General features: G+C 39.2%; 1 protein-coding gene across 1 annotated transcript in view; it reads left to right on the top strand.

Moving 5' to 3' along the window:
• Positions 1-26,788, top strand: part of AK5 (adenylate kinase 5) — a 96,223-nt gene extending 69,435 nt beyond the window's left edge. The window contains exons 8-13 of the mRNA XM_082484482.1: positions 2,944-2,986; positions 4,082-4,126; positions 13,628-13,791; positions 14,794-14,910; positions 18,866-19,054; positions 26,523-26,788. Of these exons, the coding sequence (XP_082340608.1) occupies positions 2,944-2,986; positions 4,082-4,126; positions 13,628-13,791; positions 14,794-14,910; positions 18,866-19,054; positions 26,523-26,633 (669 nt within the window). The 3' untranslated portion in view covers positions 26,634-26,788. The remainder of the gene's footprint in view (positions 1-2,943; positions 2,987-4,081; positions 4,127-13,627; positions 13,792-14,793; positions 14,911-18,865; positions 19,055-26,522) is intronic.
• The last annotated feature ends 57 nt before the right edge of the window (positions 26,789-26,845 follow it).

Genomic DNA, 26,845 nt, shown 5'->3' with positions numbered 1-26,845 from the left:
TACACTCTCAACACTGTCATTCACACTGTTAAGTTCCAGACATTCAAAACTGCCCCTAACATAGAGGGCCACCCCACCACCTCTCCTTCCTTGCCTGTCCCTTCTGAAAAGTTGGTAGCCATCGATTACAGCACTCCACTTGTGTGCGTCCTCCCACCACGTTACATATAAGGTCGTTACATATAAGATTATAATCCTCACTTGCCTTTCAACTAAATGGAAACAGCTATACTGAGAATACAGAGATTGTTCTGCTGCTACATCACTGTATTCCTGTTGGCAATGTGGTGTAAAATACTATTAGCAATCTACTAATTGGTGGGACTTTTCTTTATGTGATCACTTGCTAAATCCAACAGTTATTTTCCAAAGCACTTAGGTAACCAGGCAGAACAGTGCTTTCAGGCCGACATAGGTCAACCCATTCACAGTTTAGAGACCTACTTACTAGAAAGACAGAATTAGAAATAAGTATTAGCAAATATAAATATGAGGGGACTGGCATTAACCAGGATGCTGGTCTCTGCCACTGTCTACAAGGGACTGCAAGCCAAACAGCAAATTTGGCTCCTTGTCCAGATCAGCAGAAAAAACTGGTTGTACTTTTAGGAGGTTGGGAGGAAAGGGGGGAAGGGAAATGATTCTAAGTCAGGTTTAAATATAATACTGAAAACTCTGTAGGAATACCTTGTCATCAAAACCAAATTAATTGCAGCCCCAGTGTTCTAATTTGTTCCTACTGTCTTTTCTTACAGCTCCCCTAGAGACCAGGTTTTCAGGACCTCTTTCCACCCCTCACTGGGTGCCGTTCAGTTCTGTCTGAAAAAATGTTTTTAGGGAATAACTTATGCTCTGAAATATGGGGAATCTTATTTTGTCATGGAAGTTCAGCAGGGCTGGTGGTCCCACTAAAATCAAGCTGTGTGCTGAATTGTCTTATAGAATTATGAAACGTGCCCTTTGAAAAAAAAAAGTGGAGAAAAACCCCAATTTTTTTGAAAACAATATTTCTGCACCTGAAAAGTGAGCAGGTACAGATGTAAAAAGAATTCATTATTTTGATGTTCTGGGTTCTGATCGTTGTCACTGTCACACTTCCTGTTTACCTGCTTTTGAGTTGTAATTAGAATTCACTTTAACAGCTTTTCATAGCATTTGTTCCATATGTGAACATGGCTTGTTGGTTAGTTAACCTGCTGGTCTATTAAAGCAGATATAGTTGGTCAAATAAAAGCAGCTGATAGCTTATTTAGCTTCAGTTCTGTCTCTAGTTTTTACATATCTCAGCTCTAAAAATTAGAGCTTTTCCTGACTTAAACGGACCTTTATTATCACCCACTGCTCTGAGCAGCCCACCAGTTACAGAGGAAGTTTCATTCTGCAATTATAGTGGAGAACAAAGAGCATTACCTGAAAGAAGTAATGCCTCTTTCGTTTGATCGTAAACTTGCAACTGTGATCTTGATTTTTAAAGAAACTTTAAACTTCATGTGTAAAATAATTTTGATCCATAAACCTTCAAAAGCATGATAAGAAGCTGAATCTAAAACCAGGCCTTTTATACGTAATATATCCTTTGCAGGGTCAAGTATTTTATTGTATTATTACATCAAAGAAAAAGCATGTAGGGTTAATACTGTCACTTGAATTAGGAGGAACGAGATTAATCTCTTTGATTTTTTTTTTCCTGAAATAAATACTGCCCTGCGAACTTAGTGGATCCAGCCGCTTTTTTAATTTTGCTCACCCCTCTTTTTTTTTTTAAGATGGCACTTCTATTGCAATGTAATAGGCTTAAAATTACTGTGAATCAAAAAATGTTCTATGTAGCCAATGTAATGGTACTTCAGCCTAATGAAGAGCACTTCTGTTTCAGTGATAATGGCAACACAAAGAGAAACCTGCAAGGGTAGTGCAAGAGCCTTGTAAATTACAGTGACCAGCAGTTTACCCACTCTATTCACCATGCTGTTTGTTTCGCTTCATCTATTTGTGCAGCTATACAAATTTCTAACAGTGGCTATTTCTGACAGCTTATTGAAGCAGAACTGTAAGAAATTACAGCTTGATAACCCTATGCTACCTTGAGAGGACTAGCATAATGTATTCCATGCTGATATTATGTACTGATGATGTCATAGGAGCATGTTACTGTCAATGCTGTTACTGATATTTTATAGACTAGGCTAAAGCACTGATGGTGTGAGTATATTGATACTACATAACCCAGGCTATGTTCAGCATATATATAATTTGATTTCCAAAACAATTTGATTTCCAAAACAACAAAGACTTTCCACTCTGATACCCTTGCTGGCAAGTATTTGTCATTTCTCATCGGTTGTGCTATACAGTATGTGACAAAATAATTCTAAATGTCCAAGTATCAGGAAAAAAAACATGCAAAGTTCCCCATTTCACTGGTGGAATTTCTCTTTGTAGTTCAGCAGCCTCTTTAACATCTTGTAGCTTGTATTGCATTCTGAAGGGAAACACATTCAAGTTGTTGTAGACCAAAGACTAATTTCATCTCACTTCTTCACTAGCTCATTAGCTCACTTCTAGAACTTCCTTCCATATTGCCTTTCCACTTCTAACAGCTTATCATACCATATTTACTTGAGAAGCAATTCAGCATGCACACCGGTTGCTTACATATTGTGCTGGAGCTGTGCAGTTGGACATGGAAAAAGCTGTTCCTCAAAAAAATGATATGAGCCAGTTAATCGTCTCAGATTATCTTGGGTTCTCCATGCTCATGTTCTACCAGTTGAAACAATACTAACAGCATTTCTGTGACACTGTTAACCATATTGCAACATAGATTAAAACTGCAAGGTTAGAATATGGAGAACATATTAAGATATACAGATAAGCATATATAAGAAGAAAGGCAAACTATGCAGAGTATCCATTTCAATGTTTCAATTGCTTAATTAACAGGAGGAGGATCAGTCAAGTTTTTCTGGTTATGAGAGCACAGGAGGTGAGTTTCTTTTTCAGTATCATTTGCCAGTCAATTTTGAAAACTTTGGGTTCCCCTTGTATTTAAATAGTTACTTATAAAGTACAGTGAATTCAGGATATTTATATTGTGAAAGTTGTGTCTCACAGGATTGTATCATGTGAATTGTCTTTGAATGCAAATTAAAGCTTGTAAAATACATTTCTACACTCTTTAGGCCAGTGAATCCAAAATTATTTGAAAATATTACTGTTAATCAGCATCAGATATTATAGATGTTTTCAGAAATTGGCAGTTTTGAAAAGCTTGTGGGAAAGTGTGAGCTGCTGAGAGTCTAAGAGGAATGAAAGGATTAATCAAAACCTTTTATGGCTAACGATATTATATAAGAGATGTACATACTACATAATAATAAACAAAATTGTATGTGGTAAATGAATGTGTCTTCTAACTGATTAAGTCAAAGACATAATAAAATTCCAGCAGGCTCAGATGGTGCAAGATCACCTTCTGTACTGATATAATCGAACAAATGACTGGGACTGAGACTAGAAAGAACTACTTTTTTTAAAAAAATACAATTTCAGTAAAAGGCAAAGCTGTAGTACATACAGTAGTTTTGGTGCTCAAATAACAGTAATACTTGAATTTCAGTTAAGATTATTATTATTTGGCTGAATTTGAGGCTCAGGGGAATTTAAGACTACATCTCTGATGTAGTGCACCAAATATAAAATCTGAATGGGATGTGGCCAAACTTCTATAGCAATTATAATGTAATAACACATTCAGAGAAAAATGCGATAGCTCAGGAGGCACGTTATTACATCAAGATGCATCTGCTTCTCTTTTCTGTTTTTAAAGAACTGATGTGTATGTGCAAGGTTTAATTTTCAGGTAAAATATTTTTATCATATCTGCAGTGAGAACTATGAAACTGGGAGATAAATAGGCTTTGGTATAATAGGTCCTTTTGGGATGCAGAGCATTATAGCAGAAAGTAAATCTAGTAAAATCAGATCACCTGGCATGAGTGTTACACAATTCATTGTGGAAGGTATCTAAGATTAAAATTAGTAGCTCTTGCCAACTAAAGAATTTTTATTTTCATTTTAGACTTTTCAGAAGATCTGAGGAAATCAAACATAATTTTTGTCGTCGGTAAGTAGCATTCCTTATTTAACTGCTATGTTTGAAAAGCCTCATTTTATTTAGTTTTGATTATAAGTATATGGTTTCTTTTAAAGTTTAGCAGAACAATTTGTTTAGGAGTATTTACACTACACTGGCGGTTTAGTCTTTTGAAAGGGAGTTAGTATTTAATAGCAAGTTATTAACTTGGATTTGACCATGCTAACAATGGTTGTGTAAAGCTCAGAGCAGGAGGTGTGTTTAAGTGTGAACATATTCAAAATTACTTTAGTTCTTGTGCAGTTACAGTAGTGTTGTGTGATCTCCCACAGCAAAGCTGCCTCACCAGCATTTGTTAAAATGTTACTAGATTGGATTTATAACTCAGAATTTTGAGGTTTGGGTGAAAAATTCCGGTCTCTTCACCTCTTCATCTGTGAAACAACTTTTGTAAATACAGGTTTCAATTCTGCATGTGCTCAACATGCTGTTAAAAAAAACAATGGGCTAGTCAGCATGCATGATGCTTAGCATGTGCTGAGGCTTTGCAGATACAGGGTTTACTTTATATTTGCTTTCTGGAAGTCCACAGAGGGAAAGCACTGTTTTAATGCTCATTATATAAATGTGACTAGTGTAATTAGCATAAAATTTGAATAGCCTTTTAAAACAAGTTATAACCAGAAGATTTACAAGTTTCAGCATAAAGCTTGGTACTAATTGCTTGGAAAGAATAATTGCTTTTGTATCAAGCAGAGTTTTTCAGAACTGCTTTACAATACAGAACTGGAACAACACATTTCAAAGGACCTAAGGATAGATACCCAAACACATGTAATTTTACATAAAAGTAAGTAACTGTGTGCATTCTTTTTCCTAAGGGGAAAAAAAAAAAAAGAAGTGACTTCTGAAATTAGTCATAACAGAACAGAAGTTTCATTCAGAATTCAGGAGGCATCAAAAAACATTCCAATACCAGCGGGTTGAGGGAGGTGATCCTTCTTCCCTATTCAGCACTGGCAAGGCTGCATCTGGGGTACTGTGCCCAGTTCTGGGCTCCCCAGTGCAAGAAAGATAATAACTTACTGGAGCAAGTCCGGCACAGGACCACAAAGATGTTTGAGAGACAGGAGCATCTTTCATATGAGGAGAGGCTGAGAGAGCTGGAACTCTTCAGCCTGCAGAAGAGAATCAATATGTAAAAATACCTGATGGGAGGGAATGAAGATGAGGGAGCCAGAATCTTCTCGGTAGTGCCCAGTGACAGGACAAGAGAAAATGAGGACAACTTAAAATACATGAAATTCCATCCAAACACAAGAAAACAGTTTTTTTGCTGTGAGGGTGGTCAAACACTTGCCCAGAGAGACTGTAGAGCCTCCATCCCTAGAGATGATCAAAACCCAACTGGACGCAGTCCTGAACCACCTGTTCTATCTCACGCTGCTGTAACAGGGTTGTTGGAGTCGATGATCCCAAGAGGTTCCTTCCAACCCAAAGGATTCTGTGAAAAGATAGCATGTTTGTGTGTTGTACTTTTATCTCACCCTATCTCATACCCAATATAAGTTGACTCAATTTATTGCAAACCTATGGTGGATATCATGTGTTTGAAAAAGTAAAATTTTGTTACTGAAGAGTTCATTGGAGACTTTTCTTAACGGAAAGAAGCATAACACTTAATTTTCAGTCTTTAAGCAAACAGTAATTCCATGCTTACTCAAATAACATCTTCCTGCTGTGTGCTACAGTGACAAATTTTTATTCTCTCTGCCTCACATGTCTTCTTGGAAAATTATGCTTGGGTTTGTACAAGCACAGATTTTAAAAAAAGTGAAGACACTTAAGGAATTTTGCCTCTGAAATTGTCCATGGTAAGGCATATTTTTCATTTACCTCTGGACTGCTTTTTCTTTTTGAGAGTGGCATTTACCATTTTTTAAAGGCCATCTGCTAGCCATCTTCCAGCTTCAAACTAAAACCACATCTTTTCCCTATTTATTGCTGCTCTTAAATCCATCTCAGACTTTCTAGGAAATGCTTTCTAGAACAGAGGAAAAATCTGCTTAATCAGAAGTCTAAGTTTTCTTTGTTGGAAATGTTATAATAAAAAGTTTGATTAAGTCCAAACATAGGCTAGTAGTCAACAAATTATGTAGAATGATTTATACTTTTTTTCCCAAAATACCCCCCCATCCTCCCACTCCTGAAAAAGCTTCTTAAAGTCTGATGTGAAGAGTGAGGGTATATTTTTTTCTGGTTTGGTTTTTTTTTTCCCCATGGGTTTTTTGGGGTTATTTTGGTTGGTTGGTTTCTGTTTTTTTTTTTTCATGTGACCGATGTCAGATCTTCACAGGTGCTCATTTGGCTGCAAAAACTTTTTTTACTCCATCTAGGTAGTGAGAGTAAATGGCATTTTCCAGAGAGCAATTTCTTGCTGGACCTAGGTTGGAGTGGCCACAAGCTCTTTTTCCTTATGGCCTTCTCAGGCAGGTAAATTTGCCTGAATGACTTGTTGACCCACATGCATTCCAGGTTTAACATTATACGTACTACCCAAATGCATACCATTTGCCTAGGCAGTAAAGTTGTTTTACATGTCAGTCAACAGCTGAAATCCGACCACTGTGCAAGGACAAAAGAAAACTTTGAAGAAGCCTCACAGGAGCAGAACAAAACTGTCAAGCTTGGGAGGAGGGTGGGAAAGGAAAAAAAAAAAAAAAGCACTACAGATTCTCAGTGGCTAAGTACTGCATTGCAGTGGACAGTGCTAGAAATATTCAGTCCGTGATACCTTGGCTGGAAAGCAAGCAGAGAAGTGGGTAGGAGCATGCTGCTGTAGATACTTGAATGGGAAAAACTGTCTCAGGTATCATTAGGAATGCTTACTCATTACATAGATGTATTCATGAGGAAACAATAAGATGCTTATAAAGATGTTTTAAAACTAGAGTTCTAAAGATGTGCATTTGAAATAGTTTACAACCTAATCCAAATAAATACACCATCTGCCATAGCTGACAAATTGAGATATTGTTTATAAGACAAAGGGAAAAAAGCAGACAATTCCCTCCCCCACTAATTTCCCTTGAAAATTGTCCAAAAAGGGAATGAAAAAAAAAATCTAATTAGCAAAGATTTACATTAGAGCTAATGTAGGAATTAATTGGAATAACAGTCAAGCAACAATGTCAATGTTTTATCCAGGCAGCAAAGCAGAGACATAGAAGCAGCAACTAAAAAATATGGGAGATAATGACAGGGTAATAGAAGAGGCAAAAGCAAGTTAAATTTGGCCTGTAAAGTGAAATTCAAGAGAAAAATAAAAAATTAAACAGATGCAAAGATAAATTTGGGGGATGCTCTAATATTTGAAACTTATGTAATTACTGCCAGTCACCAAAAAAAATCCAAACCCAAAACAAACAAACAAAAAAAGCCCCTACCAACCAGAAAAGCCTTTTTCATCAGAGCAATATGAAATGTAAAATCTTAACTGCAATGAACAATGTATGATTTTGTCATTCTCAACTAATGCAATACTCTATATTACATCCAGAAAATCATTGTATATATCAAAGTTACTGGAAGCATTATCCTTCCCTATTCTCTACAAGAGTTTCATAAAACTTAGCCACATTTGGCTTTGGTTGAGGCTGAAACCAAAGCAGAAAGTTTTCAGGAATCTTTCTGCAGTTTGGATCAGAGACAAACTCCCCACTTACTCTTAAATGTAGTGTTTAAAACTTAGTGAGTATAACCAATTTGCTCTGCAGAATTCTTGTCATATTCTTGCTGATGAATCAAAGCTGATAATGGTTTAATCTCACTGTAAATAAGACCAGCTTTTCAGCTGACACTGTGAAGATATTATAGCCACCTACACTTACAAGTAAAACATTATCAACTGCAGATACTAGCTTCTTGTGCATAAAAAAAAAAAAAAACAAAACCAAAACAACCTACCACCAAACCAGAACAAACCAAACCAAACCAAACCAAAAACAAAACCCAGAACCCCAAACTGTATTTGTCCAAGGTATGTCAGACCTTGAATGACTTGATCTAACACTGAATTTAGCCCTGCTTTGAGTACAGGAATTTACCAGCTGAGGTCCCTTCCAACCTAAATTATTCTACGATACCCATATTACAGTTCCTTCTACAATCAGATAGGCATAGGATGAGCAGTGCTGATAATTAAAACCTCAGGCAGTCCAAGCACTAACTCTAGGAGCTGATGAAGGCTGGTTTCTCTGACTTTCCATTAAATGAACACCACGTTTTCTTTAAGAGGGATGAAAACTCAGGATGTCCCAGGGCATCACCACTCTGCAAATGTATGCTCCAGGTTGTTTTCTGATTAATATTATAGTTCAGAAAAAAAAAATATTGAGGGTCTTTTGTTGTTCTTTTTAAATAACAACATCATTCGTATATGCTTTCACTCAGAATAAAATCATATATGAACAACAGATGAGGTGCTATTGAGAAGCCTTCAAATGCCATATTCTGAAGCTAAGGCTTATTTTTATATATCTAAATAATCCAAGTAGCATCCAAGTAGAGTTGCCAAACTGATCGAGTCTTCCAAAATAAGTTCTTGAATATAAGGATAGTTTGACTGGGGTTATTTTTATTTCAGTTTCTGAGGCTCCATTGTGCAGCTAGATTTCCCCTGCAAGCACTTTTGCAGGATACAGGGATGATACTCATTATGAAAATAAGATCTAAAATTGGAAATATTTGAAAATGAATGGTGGGACTCTCTTGTAAATCCTGCTGCTGGCATTTTATGTAAACCTTCATAGTATTTTGGTATAGGATATACTCATAAGATTTGGCAAGTTTAAAATGGAGACATCCCAGTCTGTCGGTATGACACTTCTGCTTTATTAATATTTCTGGAGGCAAAGCCAGTTCATGAACTGCTCACATTGCTTGTTCCTGTCCCTGCTCACTCGCAGCGGCAGTCCCAGCTCCCTCTAGCAGCATTAATTCATCTGCTTGCGATGTTGTGCTCTAGGCCAGACCGGTACATTTGAATCACATGCCTAGGCTTGCGGTCTGTCGTAGTCTTGGGGGAATTGGGGCATGAGGGAGAGCAAGGTGTAAGAGACTGGATTGCTTAAACTGAGATCTTTCCCTGATCCAAGGCAGGCTGCAGTTAAAGTGCTGCTTGGGCAGTTGTCATTTCTCCCCACCCACTGAGACCACTCTTTTTCTCCCCTTCAAGTGCTCTCTGTGAAGCATCTCCGCAGTCATTAATTAAATGTGGAAAGGTGAGCACCTAAGTCCGCTGTGCTGTCAGAAAGTTATTTACCAGAAGACCCCCTTACACAGTTTCACAGGCAGCTGAATCAACATAATGGAAGGGAAAACTGCGCTGAGGCAGTACATAGACTTTTTAATCCAGCCTTGTCTCCAGAAAAGAAATATGCAGAACTGCACTGAATTTTTATGCTCTGTGTAGTACCCTGGTTCCTGATACTTCCTTATTGTTTGCATCAGAAAGCACAAAGGGTTCCGTTTCCAAGAATAATCTCACTGACTGATATGATGTGGCTAATTTCTGAATCTGCAACTTTTTCTTTTTATTTAGTTAATGAATGAGTTTTAAAGCAAGATATACTGCATTTAGCAATACTAGTATAATACAGAAGCACGCTAACATTGAAGAACTGCTGGTAGTTCTTCTACATTCTTCTACAGGTCACAGCATACTCATAATACCTCTGGCAATTTTCTAGGCTTTAACTCTTTATCTTTGTGTCATATATGAAAATCAGAAGACAACGTGATTAATCTGAATAGCAAGTTACCGTGAATCAGTCTGTCACTGGTTAGCACAATTTTTTTTCCAAAACATATGTAGGCAGAGAAAAAGATGACAGCATACAGAAAAAACGACAGCGTTCACAAAGAATCTTACGCCTTCACAACAAAAGTGGGGACATATTTTCCTCCTCCTAAAAATTGAGCCATTGGGAAAACTTCACCACCTTTTTCAATGTCTCAAGTATTTTCTGTTTAAAAAACAGCATAACAAGTTGAAGTGAAAGCTTCTTAACTGAAAATATCTTTGTGCTAGCTTTTGTTATATTTAATATGCAGCTATTGAGCCTTGTAATAATTTAATTGAAGAACGTTTATAGTCTTCTTTTTTCTTAGAAAGATACATAGATCTAATAAAAAGACCTTCTAAAAAGAACAAACTACAAATTTTGCAACACTACAAATTGATAATAAGCCTCATGACTGCAGGGTTAATTTGCTGTTAAAGCTGCTTATGTAGCAGTCCTATGAGTATATGCCTTGAGCCAGAAGAAAATATCTAATGCGTAAGGAAGTGCAATTTCACATTCTTTCCCACCTATATAGCTCTTTTTCAGTCACATTAAATACTGGCCTTCAGAGGGAGACAAGACATTAACTAATACTTGAACTTTAGGCATGTAAATTAATACTGGCATAAATGCTGAGTATGTGTTCGGCCCTCAATGCTGAATTTCCTGAGGGCATTCAGCCTCTTCTCAGATAAGACCAGGCAAGAACTTTGGCCTCATTCCTTGATAAGAAGGCACAAGACTCTGTAAAGTGGATCATATACATTTGTCAAACAGTAGGATGCTTTGCTACTTATCAGATGATACCAAATTAATATCAGTGGCCATAAAAATTACCATTTTCAGCACATAACTGTTATTTAATTATGTCTTTTCCTCTTTAAAGAGCTCAGCATTTTAATCTCAGCTTTGTTGGAACTCTTCTATAAAAAATAAACATGGTCAATTTTAATTAATGTTTTGGAGGCATGGTAATGCTCATTATGGTGTATGCCCATAATGGGTCATTCTGACAGCATTCTCTTTTAAAATCCTAACAGATAAGGGTATTATAGAAACATGCCAACTTTTCTGAATATTTACCTGCTAGCTAAACAAACAAAATCTGTCCTTGTATTGTTTTTCTAAAAAGAGTTCTAATTTATTTAGTATATGAAGGGACATTACGAAATTTCTGGTTTGGTTCTACATTCAGAAGAGAAATAGTTATATAAGAAACACAACAGAGTAATCTTTATAGCTGTTTTTTTCTAATACTGCGTATATACAACAAATAAATAGGATTAAATTACTGCACTGCTAGTATATTCAAGACCAGGAAACAGAATGTGTAAACAAGCACACGCGCACACAAACTTACTAATCTAAAAAACCAAAACAGACTAGAAATAAAATTAATTGCCACTACAGATATTTCACAGTCTCATTATAGATAATTTGCCTGTAATTTCTCTGTAGCCACTCTTATTTAGTCCTTGTTTTCTTTCAATCGGTGCTTTAACAAAATAATAATCTTCTTATTATTAAAGGAATAGAAAAACAACATGCAACCCACATTGGAAAGAAAATGAGACTGTGACAAAGATATTTCTAGCTAAAATTGTAGCACAAGTGTGATTCTCACACCACGGGCTGATAATTGTCTTTGCGAAGGTGAAGTAAAAGACTCCAGGTTACAGTAGACAAAACCCTTCCTTTGATGCTACTGCCTCATGACCCAGTTTTTACTCTCAGATAGTGTACTGCAACTTCTCTGAAAATTATATGCTTGGAGCAATTATTTCTTAAATTAAATGCAGAAGTTAGAAGAAGGTTCAAGTCAGGAGAAGATGGTGCCAAATTCACTGTATTGTGAACATATTATTCCTGTATTTGTTCATGGAAAGGTAAACAAAAAGGAAAATCACGTATTTTCTGCATCTTAAATAAACCTAATAGAGCTGTGTAGTCATATTTGCAAGTCCCAACAGTTGATAAATACACAAGTCACGTACTTAAAAAGCTTTATTGAAAAGTCTGTGGTTGTTTTTAATCTTAGCCTTGCCTCTTCTTTTGATTTTTGAGCACTGTCTCCCTGCAAGGGTATAATTACCTCCTACTGCAGTACATCTTCTGAATAGATCCGTCAAAGATTGTAAAAATGCTGCTACACGCCTTGAAATTTCTCCCCAAATCCCGATACTGTCATTTTGGAAATTTGCTCTCCCGGCCTCCCCCGCCCTCGGCACCAACATGGCCCCTCAGCCCTCCCCACCCTGTTCAGCCCTCCTGGGGTGCTCACCTCAGCTCCGCCAGCAGCTCTGGAGGTCACAGCCACAGGAGTGGCATCCCCGAGAAGTAGCTTCCAGCAATTTCTGTGGACTGCCTGTCTGTCCAGCCGGGTTGGGGTGCGTGCTGGTGCTCAGTGAGCAGCTGAAGAGGTGTTTGGCCTTTCGCAGGGTCGGCATTCAGGGTGAGGAAAGAAGAGTGGGGAGGTGGGACAGGGCAAGGCCAGCACCTGCAGAGCAAGGAAGTGTCCAGAGCCTCTGAGGTGGTCCCAGAATAAGGGCACTTATCAGAGAGGAATCCAAGAGAGGCAGAGTGTGGGGACTCTTGAGGTGGTGGCAGCTCTCCTGCCGAATGAAGCAGGGAGGCTTGAGGCACCATTTCTGACAGGAGGATACCCGCCACATTCCCCTCAGTTGCTGCCCTTCCCCTCCTGCCCTCCCTGTCTCCCCACAGGCCCCGGGGAGAAGCGAGCACCCGGCCTGCAGCTGTGGCGAGCTGGGGGCCGGCAACAGGTGACTTCCCTTCAGCCCATGGAAAAATCCCTTGAGCAGCTTCCCCTGAGCGCCCTGTGGCCTGAGAGGGCCCTGCACCCTCTGGTTGTTTGGCTCTGGGCCTGGCTCAGGGATGGTTTTCCACCTCCTGACCGAGCACGGTTGTGAATGTAGAAGAGGGGGTGGTGGCAAGGTCTCCCTCTGCCCTTCATTGCTGAGAGCTTTATGCTCACACTTCCCTGTGGCATCCATGAAGAGCACGCCAGAACCGCAGCTGCAGGGAGCGGCATGACTGAGACTTCGTCAGCATTTAGCCACATCGGTACCTGACGCTCGGCTGTCGGCAGACATGGCAGCACGTGAGAGCTTTCCAGCTCAAAAGGAAAAGGCGCAAGCACCATGGAATTTTGCTCTTTACGTTCACCACAGTGCAAAAGGGTTTGATTACTGTACACCAATGTACATCCCACGTAATGGAGGCAGGTTTCACCATCTCTCTGCCTATACCTTTCCATTTCATAGATGGGGCCAAAATATTTCCCTCGCAAGGATGCAGTGAACATTAGTTTGCTAATATTTGTTGCAGCTATCAAGCTGAACGCATATTGAGTCAAATACCCTGCCCCACTGGCTGTCTGTTTCATGTTTTTCCTTTATGTGGTAATGCTGTTTTAGGAACAGGTTCTCTTCCACAAGAGGTTTCACACTGTTGTGACTCCTTCAACTTTGGTACACATTTTTGAGTCATCGGTGTGGTGTATCAGAAGGGAAGTATATGGCTTGTTCTACTGTACAGAATGTGTTTGAAAAAAAAAATTGCAAAATAGGCAGTCTCATAGATTTCCTTCCATTTTCTTGGTTGCTGTAATTTAAGAAAAGGCAGATGTTTATTCTTTTCTAATTCTAGATATTTTTCCCTCACAAAGGTGGCCCTGGCTCTGGGAAAGGTAGCCAATGTGAACAGTTAGCCAAGAAATATGGATTTACTCACCTGTCCACTGGTGACCTTCTCCAAAATGAGTTATCGTCATTATCAGAGAGAAGTAAATTGATTAAAGACATCATGGAATGTGGTGAACCTGTGCCTGGCGTAAGTTATGTTTTTATTTGGGGTCCTAATGGTTAAACAAAGGCAGTGGTAGGTAGACTGTCTAAAAGGATGGAAATAAGAGATTAGAACTGATGATTCCCATTTAAGCAAAATTAATCTGCAACTTGAGGGAGAATTTTCCTTGTTGCCAGCTCTGTGGCACTTCTTTCCCCTTTCTATGCCAGTATTTCTTTACATTTCATACTTACACAGGCAACAAAGTAGTCATGAAATACAGTGAGACAGGTGCTGTACCACGCATTGCAAAATGTAAGAATAAGTACAGGAAACAGAAACTTTCTGTCCGTTTTATAGCTTCACATTTCAGATTCAGAGCCAGTCCTCCTGGCAGCTATTCTAATTTACAATACCTGCAGCAGTTCCCTGCAGAGCTGGCTGACATCTCAGAGTAGCAGTTTAATGGGGACTGTGAAGGCAGAGTGTGCTGTTCTCAGTCTGCAGCCCCAACTCTTGGTGGGTCTTCAGCAAGCGCAGCTAGATCATAGGATGCATTTGTTAATGAACGATACTGGGAAGTGCTGCACAGGGGAAAGTAAAAGCTGTGCTGAGGCTTGATTTTGATTGCTTTGCTCTTCGGTGTGTTTGGTCAGATGACTCTCTTACCACTTTCCATGCAATATAATTATATCAATGACATAGCAAAATGCAATCAGTTTGGAAAATGCTGCAGCAGTACTCTGAAGTTTCACAGGTATTAACATTACTTTTTAAACTATGAAATATTCCCAGCTATCTGGAGGACATGTTGGGAACTCATGGATGGGTTGCAACACTAGATTTGTGTAGCATAGCTGGTCCTGAGAGACGAAAAAATAGGATGCCCTGCTACCTGCGGGGCAGGAAAAACAGCTGCATTCACAGGACCTCCTTTTAGCAAAATTAGGCAGTTCTCGAGGGTGTAGGACTAAAGTCAGTGTAACAAGCAAAGGTATCAATCTTTCTTAGTAATTAACAAAGTAACTCCTTTTATTTCCAATGCAGGGTATTGTCCTAGAGCTACTGAAGGAAGCCATGGTTTCCAAGTTAGGGGACACAAAAGGATTCCTGATCGATGGGTATCCTCGGGAGCTGAAAGAAGCAGAAGACTTTGAGAGCAAGGTGACCATATAATCGTAATGCTGTTATAATTCCTATAAAGATACTACTGTACTTCTGACGCTGCTTGGGTCCCCATCTTTTGCTGATTGCAACGGGGACATGTGAAGAGCCAATCCAACAGCGTTGTGCTGCTGATCGCTGAAACTTTGGCACCCCAACAATATAGCAGCTCCAGCTTTTCCCCTCACCTACACAGACTCTGTAATACCAGAAGTAAAGGCTGATTTTACCCAAATTTAATATAAACCAGGAAGAATTCACATTTAGTGGAAAACACCATTTTTAGAATCAGTTTTCTAATTCTAGTGGATGTCTGCTATAAATCTCATGAAAATCTCATCAAGCACTATTTGATGTCGGTTGATGAAAGCATGTATCTTTGCAGTTAATGCCTCTTACCACTGAGCCAGCTCTGCTAAAGCTTGCTGCCACCTTGAAACAGCAGAACACAGATTAAATTTTTGCAATGAGTAACAGGTGGCATAGCCATAAAAAGAGCGTTTTGCAAGTGACTGCATGGCAGTTCAGAGTGTTATTGATTTCCTCAGTAAGTGCTAAGACTTACTGAGAAGTCTCAGCTGTACATTTCTCAATCTGCTGAAAATACTCTATATAAGCCCTATGAATGAATTTGCTAGAGTTTAGGAGAAAAGTGGTGAACTAGAGGAAGTAGGTAAGTATATATTCTATTACATTAAATTCCACAAATGTCTTGCAGAAGTTTGAAAGGTAATAAAACTTTAATGAATCATCTGTTTTCTCCCTCAACCTTTAGCTGCTTTGTTTAGTTGATTGCCACAAAAGCCTAGCAAGATTTAGGCATCAAAAGTTGGACAAGATAATGGGCAATAGGATTTGCTATAGAAGCCATTCACAGAAATTATGTTAGTTCCTTTACTAAAATGCCACAGACTATTAAAAAGACATTGGAGATTTCTTTCATTTTGTGTAGAAGAAGGAACTATTTCTGCAGTACTGTTTTTCTGGCTGGCATATATGTCATGTCCTGTGAGCACTGGTGTATGCTGTAAAGTAGGAGTTAGAGATTGGAGTGTCCTGGACTGAGGCATTGCCAGGTGAACAAGTCATGATGTATCCAGTGCAAAAGCAGAGCCCCTTTCAGTTCCCATAGACACTGTAGCAGCAAAAGATTGTGTAGTCCTGGGCTGACTTTGACATTTGGATTAAAACACAAGGACCCAAAATGATAATTTTGAATGCACAAAGTCATCCCTGTTGTATCCATGTATCCACTTCAGTTTTCACAGAGTGAACTTGGCTGGCTGTAAGCCGCTCAGTAAGTCTGTGAAGTTTTTTTTAAACGAGTCATTATTGAGATGATGCTTTGCAGTTCTTTCTACAGGGTGATGAGAAGTTCTTCCTACATTATAATTGAATGAAAAGAGGTGGGGATCAGGCTTTATTAATTAATGGCAGCAATGTGCAAATGAATAATGCTACATATCCACATGATGTGTAAAAAGCATTCTAATTGTTAACAAAGAGTTGTTCTATTTAGAAGACATTGGGAATAGTGCTTATACTTAAAAGCTTGACAGTCCTAAATAGAATTAGCCAAGTAGAAACAGCTTATTCTCCAGCCAGTTTTGCCCAATTCATTTCTATGATATAATTGTACTTTTACCTAGCCATAATTCTAGAGAAGCACATGGCTCTTGTTCCCTCCTCAGACTTTCTGCTAGGCGAGAAGTGGAAAACAATATTAAATTACAAGTTCCATATCACCAGGTGGAAGGTACCCAAAAGACAGAGTAAAGACCCAATACATTAGGCTTGTTTGGCTTCCTGCAGATGTCCCCACAGCATGCATTATTTAAGCTACATTGTGTCAGGAAAACAGTAATTTAAAAAGAAAACCCAGTAGTACTATCTGATAGGGGGACTAGTTTTACTTTTTGCAATTTTTAACTCAGAAGAATGACATTTCTGTAACATTTTGAATTCCAGAGAATAGCAACATTGAAACTTTTAAGAGAGCCACATAGATTTCTCAAAAGCAAATCAGACCTTGTCTGTCAAATGATACTATTGTCTGATCCCACCAGTCAGTAGGCTCCTTCAAATCCTCATTGTAAGGCAATGATTTGACTATAACTGATTAAAGGAATCATTCCTTATTTATTCTATTATAATTTAGAACGGACCATGGAATTCCTCATGTGGAGCTGTGAGGAAATAACTTCTCACCATACTAGTCCAATTATACAAAAAGGACATTTGTTTTAATCATTGATTAAGCCCACATCTTTTTTAGCTTCTCGATCTAAGTCTCTTGCACTGTTAAAACTGCCTTGTTGCCTTTTTTAATCCCAAAACCCAATACTGCTGCTGCTAATAGCATTAATGTTTTCTGAGCTGTGTGGAAAAAATGGATGGATAAAAGCCTGTCATTGAACTGTCCGACATAATCCCTTAGCTTCAGCCATCTCTTAGAAGGTCATTAAGGTAGTAGAAAGGTCAAGATAATCCAGACATCCTCAGTCAAATGCAGAAGGCCTAAAGTGAAATATTTACCTTTAGAAATATTTACCCTTCCTTTAAGGGCTGTCAACAAAGGCAACAATGTCAATTTCCATATATCAGTCATTTAGACTTTCTTTGCTGTAACCATGGTAAAAGCATGAATTTCTTCTAATGGTCACTAGTGTGAAGAAAAGTTGTCTTTTCTCAAAACTCTCTCGCTCTTTCCTAAAAGGCATTCTCCAAGTCCCTGCTAGAAAGGGAAGGAATGAGAAAAAGCCTGAGAGCATCATTGAAGGATTAAATACATAACTGCATGGAAAAATTATCATATTACTTTTCTCTGATCTTGTAGCACCTTTATTTTAATTGATAGAGTGGAGTTTATCCCTTCAGACTCAGCCCAACAGTTGTTGCTCAGACAAAACCTTGTGTCAGAGAGAGCTGTGCTTGAGCAGGGTGCATGACAGAGTGTACTGCAAGATTTATGCTAAATGATGAGCATATTTTTCAGCATCTCGGGAAAGAATGATGAGGATTTGTGTTTACAACCTTTGGTTTTCTCCTAAAATATTATAAGGAACATTTTGGTCTTTCTTGCCAGTTCTTTTTCACCCATAAAATACTGCAATATAGAGACAATTATTTACTATCTTTGCCAAGGCCTGGGAATAAAAATAAATAAATCCGTATTTATTTTGTTTATAGAAAAGAGCAGGCTCTTCCTTACAACTAGTTTGGCACTAGCCAAAAAGCACTAAGTGGTAGGCTTCTCGTAGAATTCGGAAATTACTCACCAATTTGAAAATGCAGAGAAATACATCACATCCTTCCTTTATGCCATGGGTAGTAACGATGGAGAGTTACACTGCAAATATTGACATAAAATAGCGTGTGACATAAAGTAATTCACAGGGTGTATTCCTGTGAATGTGTCCAATATCAAACATTTGGTGGTGTCCGTGAGCCTGTCTGTTGATACTCATTTCCATTTCAAGTGGGCACACTTTATTTTGGACGTCTCCTTCTATTGCCTCTTGAAATGCTAAGCCATAGTTTATCTGAATGAAAATTTACTCTTCACAGATTGAACAAAGCAAAGGCTAAAAAAAACCTGTGTCAGACATTTCATGAGTCCAGTGCTGTTTGCATGAACCTTTTATCAAATAATTGCAAATAATGAACAAACTGACGAACTTCAGTCCAACTAGCTAGAATTTTTCAGATCATATCTCTTTTTCTCTGTATGTGTAGAGCCCAATCAAGCACAGCCTTGATCCTAAACACTGGGATCTCTAGTTGCCACTACAATAAGAGGCGTTTGTTAATAAGCATAATTTCTGCATGGACAAACACGAAAGTAATTTGCTAATGAATTCCTTGATGACCCTTTCAGTCTCTTTAAAGTTATCCAAACAAAATCAGTTTTACCAGGCATGTGGTTTGAATACTTACTGTTTTTCTTTGTCTCTAGATTGGGGAGCCAAAACTTGTGTTCTGCCTGGACTGCTCTGCAGAAACCATGAGCAGTCGCCTTCTGATGAGTAATCAGAGCAGTCAGCACTCCGATAACGCCACAACCATCAAGGAAGGAATCGAAAGCTATTACCAAGCATCAAAACCTGTGATTGCATACTATGAAAGGAAGACACAGTTATGCAAGGTAAATGTCTTGACCTTTTGAATTAAATTATTGCTTTTTACTTCCATTATATGAGCAATATTTGGAAAATACTGACATGACATGATTTATGAACTGTATTGGTTTCTGCACTTTCCAGTTTGTTCTCATCTTACACTTCCCCGGTTTGTTTGCAACTTCTACAGACTTCTGAGTTCCACAGTACAATTTGAAAGAATAAAACTACAGATTTATCCTGAGTCTGAGAACATATCCTGAGTCACTACTTCATCTGTTTAGAGTCTCTTATTAAACATTAATGCTGGAAAGCTTTTCTTTAAGTATTTGGATTTATTTCTCTATAAAGAGAGTTAGGATGAAAGATTATGTTAATCCAAAGCCCTTCAGTTAAATTTACAAAACTGACAGTGTATATCCTGAAATAAAACAGACCTGCACACAAGAAAGATCTTTCTGCTGGAACAAATTACATAGTTATATTAATTTCAATGAATTACCTCAGGTTACACCTGCTGAGGATGTGATATTTAAAGCATTCTTTTTATTCTCTAATCAATATTTTACAGAGAAGCAAGAAAAATTTTGTCAGTGCAATTAACCAATGCATATGCTGGCACATCTGTAAACTCATTTATGTGGGATATTTTATATATTTTGCTGCTCCGTCATGGCAAACTATCCCTTATGTTCAGCTACAGAAAAATCGAATCCTACTGGTCCTTTCTGTCCTAAAAGGGAAAGAATCCAGTAATAGTTTCTGGAAATATTATGGAAGCTTTTTTCTAGAGGCTGTAGCAAACATGCAAATCACATATCCCAAACCTTTCTCCTCTGCAAAGTTCCAAAAAAGGAAACATGCAGCTAATTTATGCACCTATATCCCGACCTGAGAACAGAGTAAAGGACATAGTTCTGAGAAAAATGATACTCAATGGGAGAGTCCTGTTTCATGTCCTTTGCTAACTCCACAGTAAGTGCACAGAAGGCAAACTCTAGAGTGGCAGGAAAAAAAATCCCCAATTACTTTTCTTCTTTAAGCTTAAGAATGATTATCTGGTTTTATTTGTATTTTCTTTGACGAGCTACCTTGCCAACATTGCAAGGATGAATCTAATTAAGAATTCAGTCCAATACACGAACACAGTGCGATGCAAAGGAAAACAGAGCGCTCTGTATCTCTAAGATCTTATTCTGGTGAGCTTTGTCTACCACAGTGTTTCCCTTTTTGAAGCATGAGGGAAGTGACAGCCCCAAAGAGAATGAAACCACACTAAACACTGTCACACAGATTTCGCATTCACGTTCTGCCTTGTTTCACTTGGTGTGGACTCTCCTTGCCCTTCCTTTATACTTCTGCTGCAAGTTTCTGCTCCAGCTCCTATGCAATCTATGCAATGGCAAAACGTGCAGTCTTTTCTTGAAAGCTTATAGCTCATTAGCTCCTTAAGGGACTTGCCTAGTTTTGGGGTCAGAACTGGTATGTGCTTTGCACTCTCTTATCATTGGTTTTTGGGGAACTGACATTGTGTGTTTGCATGTTAGAAAATATTCATGCATTGCTTTAACAGTGTTTACACTGTTTTTCTTACGATGTCTGTACTGTGTCTGTACTTGCCTCTGATGAATATAGGTGTTCAATGCACTTCCATCTTCTGGATAGAACTATTGGGTATGAAAGCTCTGTAAAATCAGCTTTATAAACATTATCATGTAAAATGTCCTTTTAAGGTTGAAAAACGCGCCCTGGTTTTCTTGAGCACAGCGACTCTGTATTGAAACTTCTACCTCATCAGCTTTTTACTAAACTGATAAAATACACATCTGCTATCAAAGATGTGATTCCATTATTGATTTAAGTTAAGCAGGGAGATGCCCGCTCCCCAACCCTTATGATCTAGCCAAGTACACGTTCAGTTATTTGTCAGCATTTAGAGAACACTGCCAAAATGCTCAATAGAGGTAGGCTTTTAAAATTAATCCTGCCAGGCTATCCTTGTCACCCTCAGCCAGCCTTGGGTACAAGCCTGCAGCCCTGGTGCCTGCACAGCAAGGAGCAGGAGCGAATGTAGTTTTCACACAAGAAGCATGTTAACTTTCATGGGTGAGAGAAGTGATTTTTTTAGTTGTGTTGTTGAACAGTTGTGGGAATCTATTTTAAAGTTCGCTTTGCACCTACAGTCAAAGTGGCCTGAACACTTTTTGCACAGGGCAATTGACTTCAATAGCTATTCTGATCCCAAGAGTCCCTCTCAGTTCTACAGTGAACAGTGCTGGAATTAAAAAAAAAAAAACCAACAGTTTCAGAAATACACTTAATACTGTGAAACAAAGTAATTTCTTTTCTGGAAAAAATGCTTTTTGAGGAAATTTTTCTAGGCAATTATCCTGGATAAGTGAACTCAATGAGTTTAATTATACAGTCTGACTTGGTCAATGACACAGCTCAAGCTTAGTGCCCGGCATAGAGGCATCCTTCCAGTGCCCAGTTCTGCTTTGAGTGGGAGGTTGGACTAGATGATCCACTGAAGCTCTTTCCAACCTGTATTATTATCTTGTAAATGCACATCTTACAAACCTGTACATTATTTGGCTCAACAATTTGAAGAATAAAGACAAAGAAAAAACAGTTAAGACCTGGTCAACAGCTGTTTTTAAACAAAGAGAACTAGACAACACAAAATGTGTAATTGTTAGCTATGTGGGAAGTTAAGAGAAAATAGACATTTAGGTTTACAGTTTTAAAACTATTTTAGCGGTGAATATATGTAAGCTGCATGTGTTGAAGAAAGCAGAGAGTAAAGGAGACGTTTGCAAATCCCAGGACACGGGGTTAGTTTCTTATTTATAGCAACATATTTTACAGGCTGCTAAGCATTGACATTAGCAGCCACTCTGATGTTCTCTGAATGACGAAAGGAAGTTCAGGTGGAAAGCAGAAAAACTATCAGTACTTCTGACTGCATTTTTTTTGGTGTGGGTTAGGCTAAAACAGTCCTTGTTTTTTGTTATTTGTAATACCATATACATACACAGAAGGCTGAGACTTTACCTAGAGGCAGTCTCACATGTTTAATATTTTTCTTCCTGATTTTAATTATATCATGGTTTGGGCTGGACTGGCCACTGAAACAAATGACAGATGCTGTCCCCCACCTTTCTCTCCAGGGAAAGGAGGGAGAGAGAGGAATAGGCTTATGAGTTCATGAAGAAAGTGAACTACTTTAACGAAACACTAATAATAAAATAAAAAGGAAATAATGAAATATATACAAAACCGTATAAAGTTTCCAGGATGATGATGACATCACCAGCAGGCACGGGGAAAGTCTGGACTTGGCGTCGGACAGGAACTGGATTCCAGATCTGGATTCAGGAGCACACGGGTTGGGATCAAAGGCAGATGAACAGAGTCCTCCTCAGGTGCCAGCCATTGAAGAGAGCTGCCCCTTTGATCCCTCAGCTTTTATACTGAGCATGAGGCAGATGGGGTGGAATACTCTGTTGGTCAGTTTTGGGTCACCTGTCCTGTCTGCTCCTGTCCACAGGTGTGACCCCTCTACACTTTTCGGCTTCCAACCCTCCAATGGGGCAAGTAGCAAAGTCAGCTGCCCTTGGCTGTTACAGCAACAAGTATAAGCAAGAGCCTCTCTGCATACTGTTCCTTGGCATGAATTATAAACAATCAGGTCTTATCACTCTGAGAGCAAACAGTGTCTCAAAACTATGCTGTTAATTTTCAGAGAATTCAGTTAGTTAGAAGAGGCTTAACTGAAAAGTAAGGTTACTGAACAGAAAATCGGTTCTGGTTTACCTCAATCCAGGACAAATTATAACACCACATGTTTTCAGGTTTGTGAATCTGCTCATTCCTAAGTGGGTTTTATTCCTGTCCAGCATTGACCAGTGCTGGCTGAAGATGTTACAGCTCCCATTAAGATGCTGCTGCCTCTATAATTCTGCTCACTGAAAGGATTGTGTATATGTTTCTGAATACATTTTGGGCAAAGCCACCAAGGCTAATGACAAGTGTTGATTTGAAGACTCCTTAAAATAAATTATCTCATCTACATTCATGGAGTTTTTAAAATAATCCATGGACCTTCATGTAACTACAAACCAGAGGCTTGTGCACGATTTTTCTCAGGCAAATGGTACTAGTGACAGCAGGTGTGTAATTTATTTGTCTTTTGAAAGGCTGTCAGAGAATCATTAAGCCTGGTAGGTAAGTAGGTGGGGAACAAAGGAACAAGTGTTTCTATATCACCCCCGTTGGTGGCTTGTGACCCATTAGATGAGACACCAGTCTAGAAAGGTACATCAGAAACATTAGCAGGGGATTATAGATAAAACACAATGGTAAATTCATGCTAAATGCGAACAGGTATCAGGGCAGGATGTTTCCACGGGGTTTCCAGACACCTTGACCTATTGCTCTGAGAATCAGGTACTGCACTGTCTCAGAGAGGTTTTTAACACTCCTTTTAATGACAAAGATATAAAAGTTAGTGACAACACAGCTGAACTTGACTGACCTTCAATAAGAAGCTTCGAACTAGTGAGTTTATTCCAGAATTTCTGTCTGTCTCCGAAAACAGCGGTCCTCAGCCATCCTCTCTACAGACAGTCAGGTTTTTCTCAGCGGCAATATATGTTTAGGGTTCTAAATCCCCAAACCTACAACAATTTGGTGACAGAAAAATTAATTGGCTAATGATCACTCCGGTCATTTTTTATGTGAGCTCATTAAGTTTCTCTGTGTTTGAAGTTACCTAAAGCCATAGTGGCGTTTCAAAACTGGAAGCACTACGGAAAACTGTATCTGGATCTTGCTTATGCGAGAAGACAGTAGCCTTGAATAACCTTGAAAACAGTTCTAATTTATAAGGTTTGTTATAATCTGAGAAAGAGAAATACACAGTTTTCTCTCCTGGAGCTGCAGAGACTGTCACTAAATTATTGTGGTACTAGCTGTGAATTATTGTCATATTACGTTAGTTTTGTGCCACAACTTTAAGTTAGTTTTATGAATTGGACCTTTGTTATTTAGGAGGCCAGCACGGGAAGCACTGGGCTGTCATTAGTCACACTCATCCGTATTTTACTGTGACTGTTAGGAAGGAAGCGTTCCAGCCAGTCATAAAGGGCAGCAATTTCCACACTCAGAAACCTCATTCTTCATACCAACTGCCTACACCTAGACCTGAGTTTCAGTCCCTGTTCTAGAAGAGGTCGCCGAAAAGCCAATGGCAATCAGCTGTGCTGATTAGGTTAGATCAGTTATCCAGTGCAGATGTATTTATGGAATAAAGAGGTGATAAAAATACATATTAAGACAAGAGAGCTTTGAAATGGCTGTGGCCTTCACCCTGTGTGGAGTAGATTTCCTATGGGATAGCGGTATGACAATCGGTGTCTTGGCAGCTGAGACAGACAGAACAAGCTACTTTATAGCAGCTGAGATGGGAGTTGCTAGTTTTATTCTAACCGGAGAAGGTAGGCATTTGGTCCAAAATGCTTTATTATTCCCCTTTTCTCTTTGCTACTAGTAACGCCCTCCCAAACCAGTAATGCCCTCCTAAACCCTTTGTTTCTGTGGCATAGAAAGCTTCTGCAAGACATGCAGCCCATGTTTGAGAACTGACCTTTCTAAGGCCCCACCTGCTGCTTCACAAACCATTCCAGCAGGTGCGTGCTTCAGCGTTACAGAAAGCAGCAATGTCGGCAAACAGCAGGGTGGCAGAGAGCAAAAGGGAGCAAGAGAACCGTGTGTCTGAAAGCTTGCTGGGAGGGGAGGAGGCTGTTCAGCTCAGACTGTAACATAGATACCCTCGCAGCAAGGCCAAGGGGACTGAACCTGGTTAGGCATGGCTCCTCAAAGGTTGGCCAAGCTGGTGATTTCCAGTGCCGGAATGGCAGTGTGTGGAGGTAGACTGGCCGGGTGTGCCAGCACGTCCAACAGGATGCAACAAGGGACCAAGCCTTGCAGCATCTGTGGATGCCACCAAGAGTGAAACCAAGCTCTGGAGCGTGAATGCGATCCCTCGTTGGATCTCCGCAAGGAGCAGCTGCTGACTCCCACACAAGACTCAGCACCGAGGGACTTAAACGTACATTGAGTGCAGTCAGGCTGTGCAGGAGCTGGCTGCAAGCCAACACGTATCTGAGAAGAATTTTGTGGCCTATTTCAAAAATAATTTTTTGGAGTTTGAAATTCCTTTTATTCTCCTGCAGAACAAAGAGGTGGCAGAAGGTATGATGGTCAGGAAAGTCCCCTTCAAACATTACAGTCGTCTGGCATCCTACTCAGCAACTTGGAGATGAAAATGCAGCACATATAGTTCAGCAAAACAGGCTCTAGCAAAGTTGTCATGTGTCCAGTTAAATGCGTGCACACTCAGTGGCACGCAGGCATGAACGACTAAGGATGGAGAAGCAGGGAGGAAACTTGCTTTTGAGCAAAGAATCAAGGGCTCTCACCAGGCATTTGAGGGGAACTGAATAATCATCAGATGCAATCTGCGTGGTGTACACAGCCAGCATGAAAGCTTCTTCTGACACCACTGTGCAGGCAAAAGACAGCTCTCCTTCCTCAAGTGATGACCTGCGTGACACTCACTGCATGGGATGGATGTGAAACTGCGCTTCAAAAAGCTCAGTGCTACGTTCCATTTTCTGGGGAACACACAGAATTACTGGCTACAAACATCATTCCTTTTTGCTGAAACACAGCTCTCTGCCCTGGCATAGGAGAGTAAATCGGTCTTCTTTTTGTTGAAGTCCAGTCATGAAAAATAAACTTGAACAACCTGGACAACTTCGGGCCAAAACAGAAACTTTGCAGTCTTAAAGAATTCCTTCAGTTCTCACAGAAAATGAGTTCTTGTACAACAAAACTAGTGCCGCTATAGAACATGCATGGCCCAAAGGTCGTCATAAACCCAGGACTAATTAAAACCCAAGCTTGCACATACAAACGCATGGAAATATAACCGTTCTATGTTACGGCCGTTTGAAAGCTTTTTGGTCAGTCAAGGCATTACGTGCTCTGACACTTTAGATGACGAGAAACAAGTCAACAAGTCAGTGCTATTCATCTCATTAATGGTATGATATCAAAGTTACTCTACTGGGATTCTTTTGGAGGGTATTAAATGTTAAAATAGTTTCAAAGATCTTTGGAAACTGTTCTGTGTATCAAAGGTGTACTTTTACTTTAAAACACGAGTACTTGGGAGAAAGAGCTTAAGCTCCCTCATTTGATTAATGTATTTTGCTCCAGATGATGGAGCCTACAGAATCTTCTCACATAAATCTGTGGAAACAGGGTGAATAATTTGGTTTATGGAAGCTGCTTCTCCACGTTAGCATGCTTATAACGTGAAACAGAACAACTTTTATTTTATATTGGACAAGTTTTTTGTGCCACCATTTAGATCCTGAGGTAATTCTGTGTAACAATCAGCACTAATGTTTTTTGCCTGCTTCACAGGTTGATGCAGAAGGAACGCAGGAAGATGTTTTTCTGGAAGTCTGCAAGACAATTGACTCTTTTCTGAAAAAAGAAGAGGCAGCATTTTCTTTTTCAGCAGAAGCGCAGTAACGGTGTGTACACAGCCTCCCCTCACGTGCACCCGACAGTCACGATTAAAATGCTGTTCAAAGCAATACTGCTTTCTTGAGAGGCATCTGGAATTTGTGCATGTGGTATGTTATTTTAGATGAAATCTTTTTTTCTCTGTTCTGACAATCCACTCCATAGGAAGTGGTGTGTATGCTAACTCTCCACTACGAACTGTGTATTGTTTTATCAGT

The sequence above is a fragment of the Vanellus vanellus genome (genome assembly GCF_965231255.1).
Source record: "Vanellus vanellus genome assembly, chromosome: 5".
Classification (NCBI taxonomy): Eukaryota; Metazoa; Chordata; class Aves; order Charadriiformes; family Charadriidae; genus Vanellus; species Vanellus vanellus.
The sequence above is the reverse complement of the archived record's forward strand: the minus strand, read 5'-3'. Positions and strand labels throughout refer to the sequence as shown.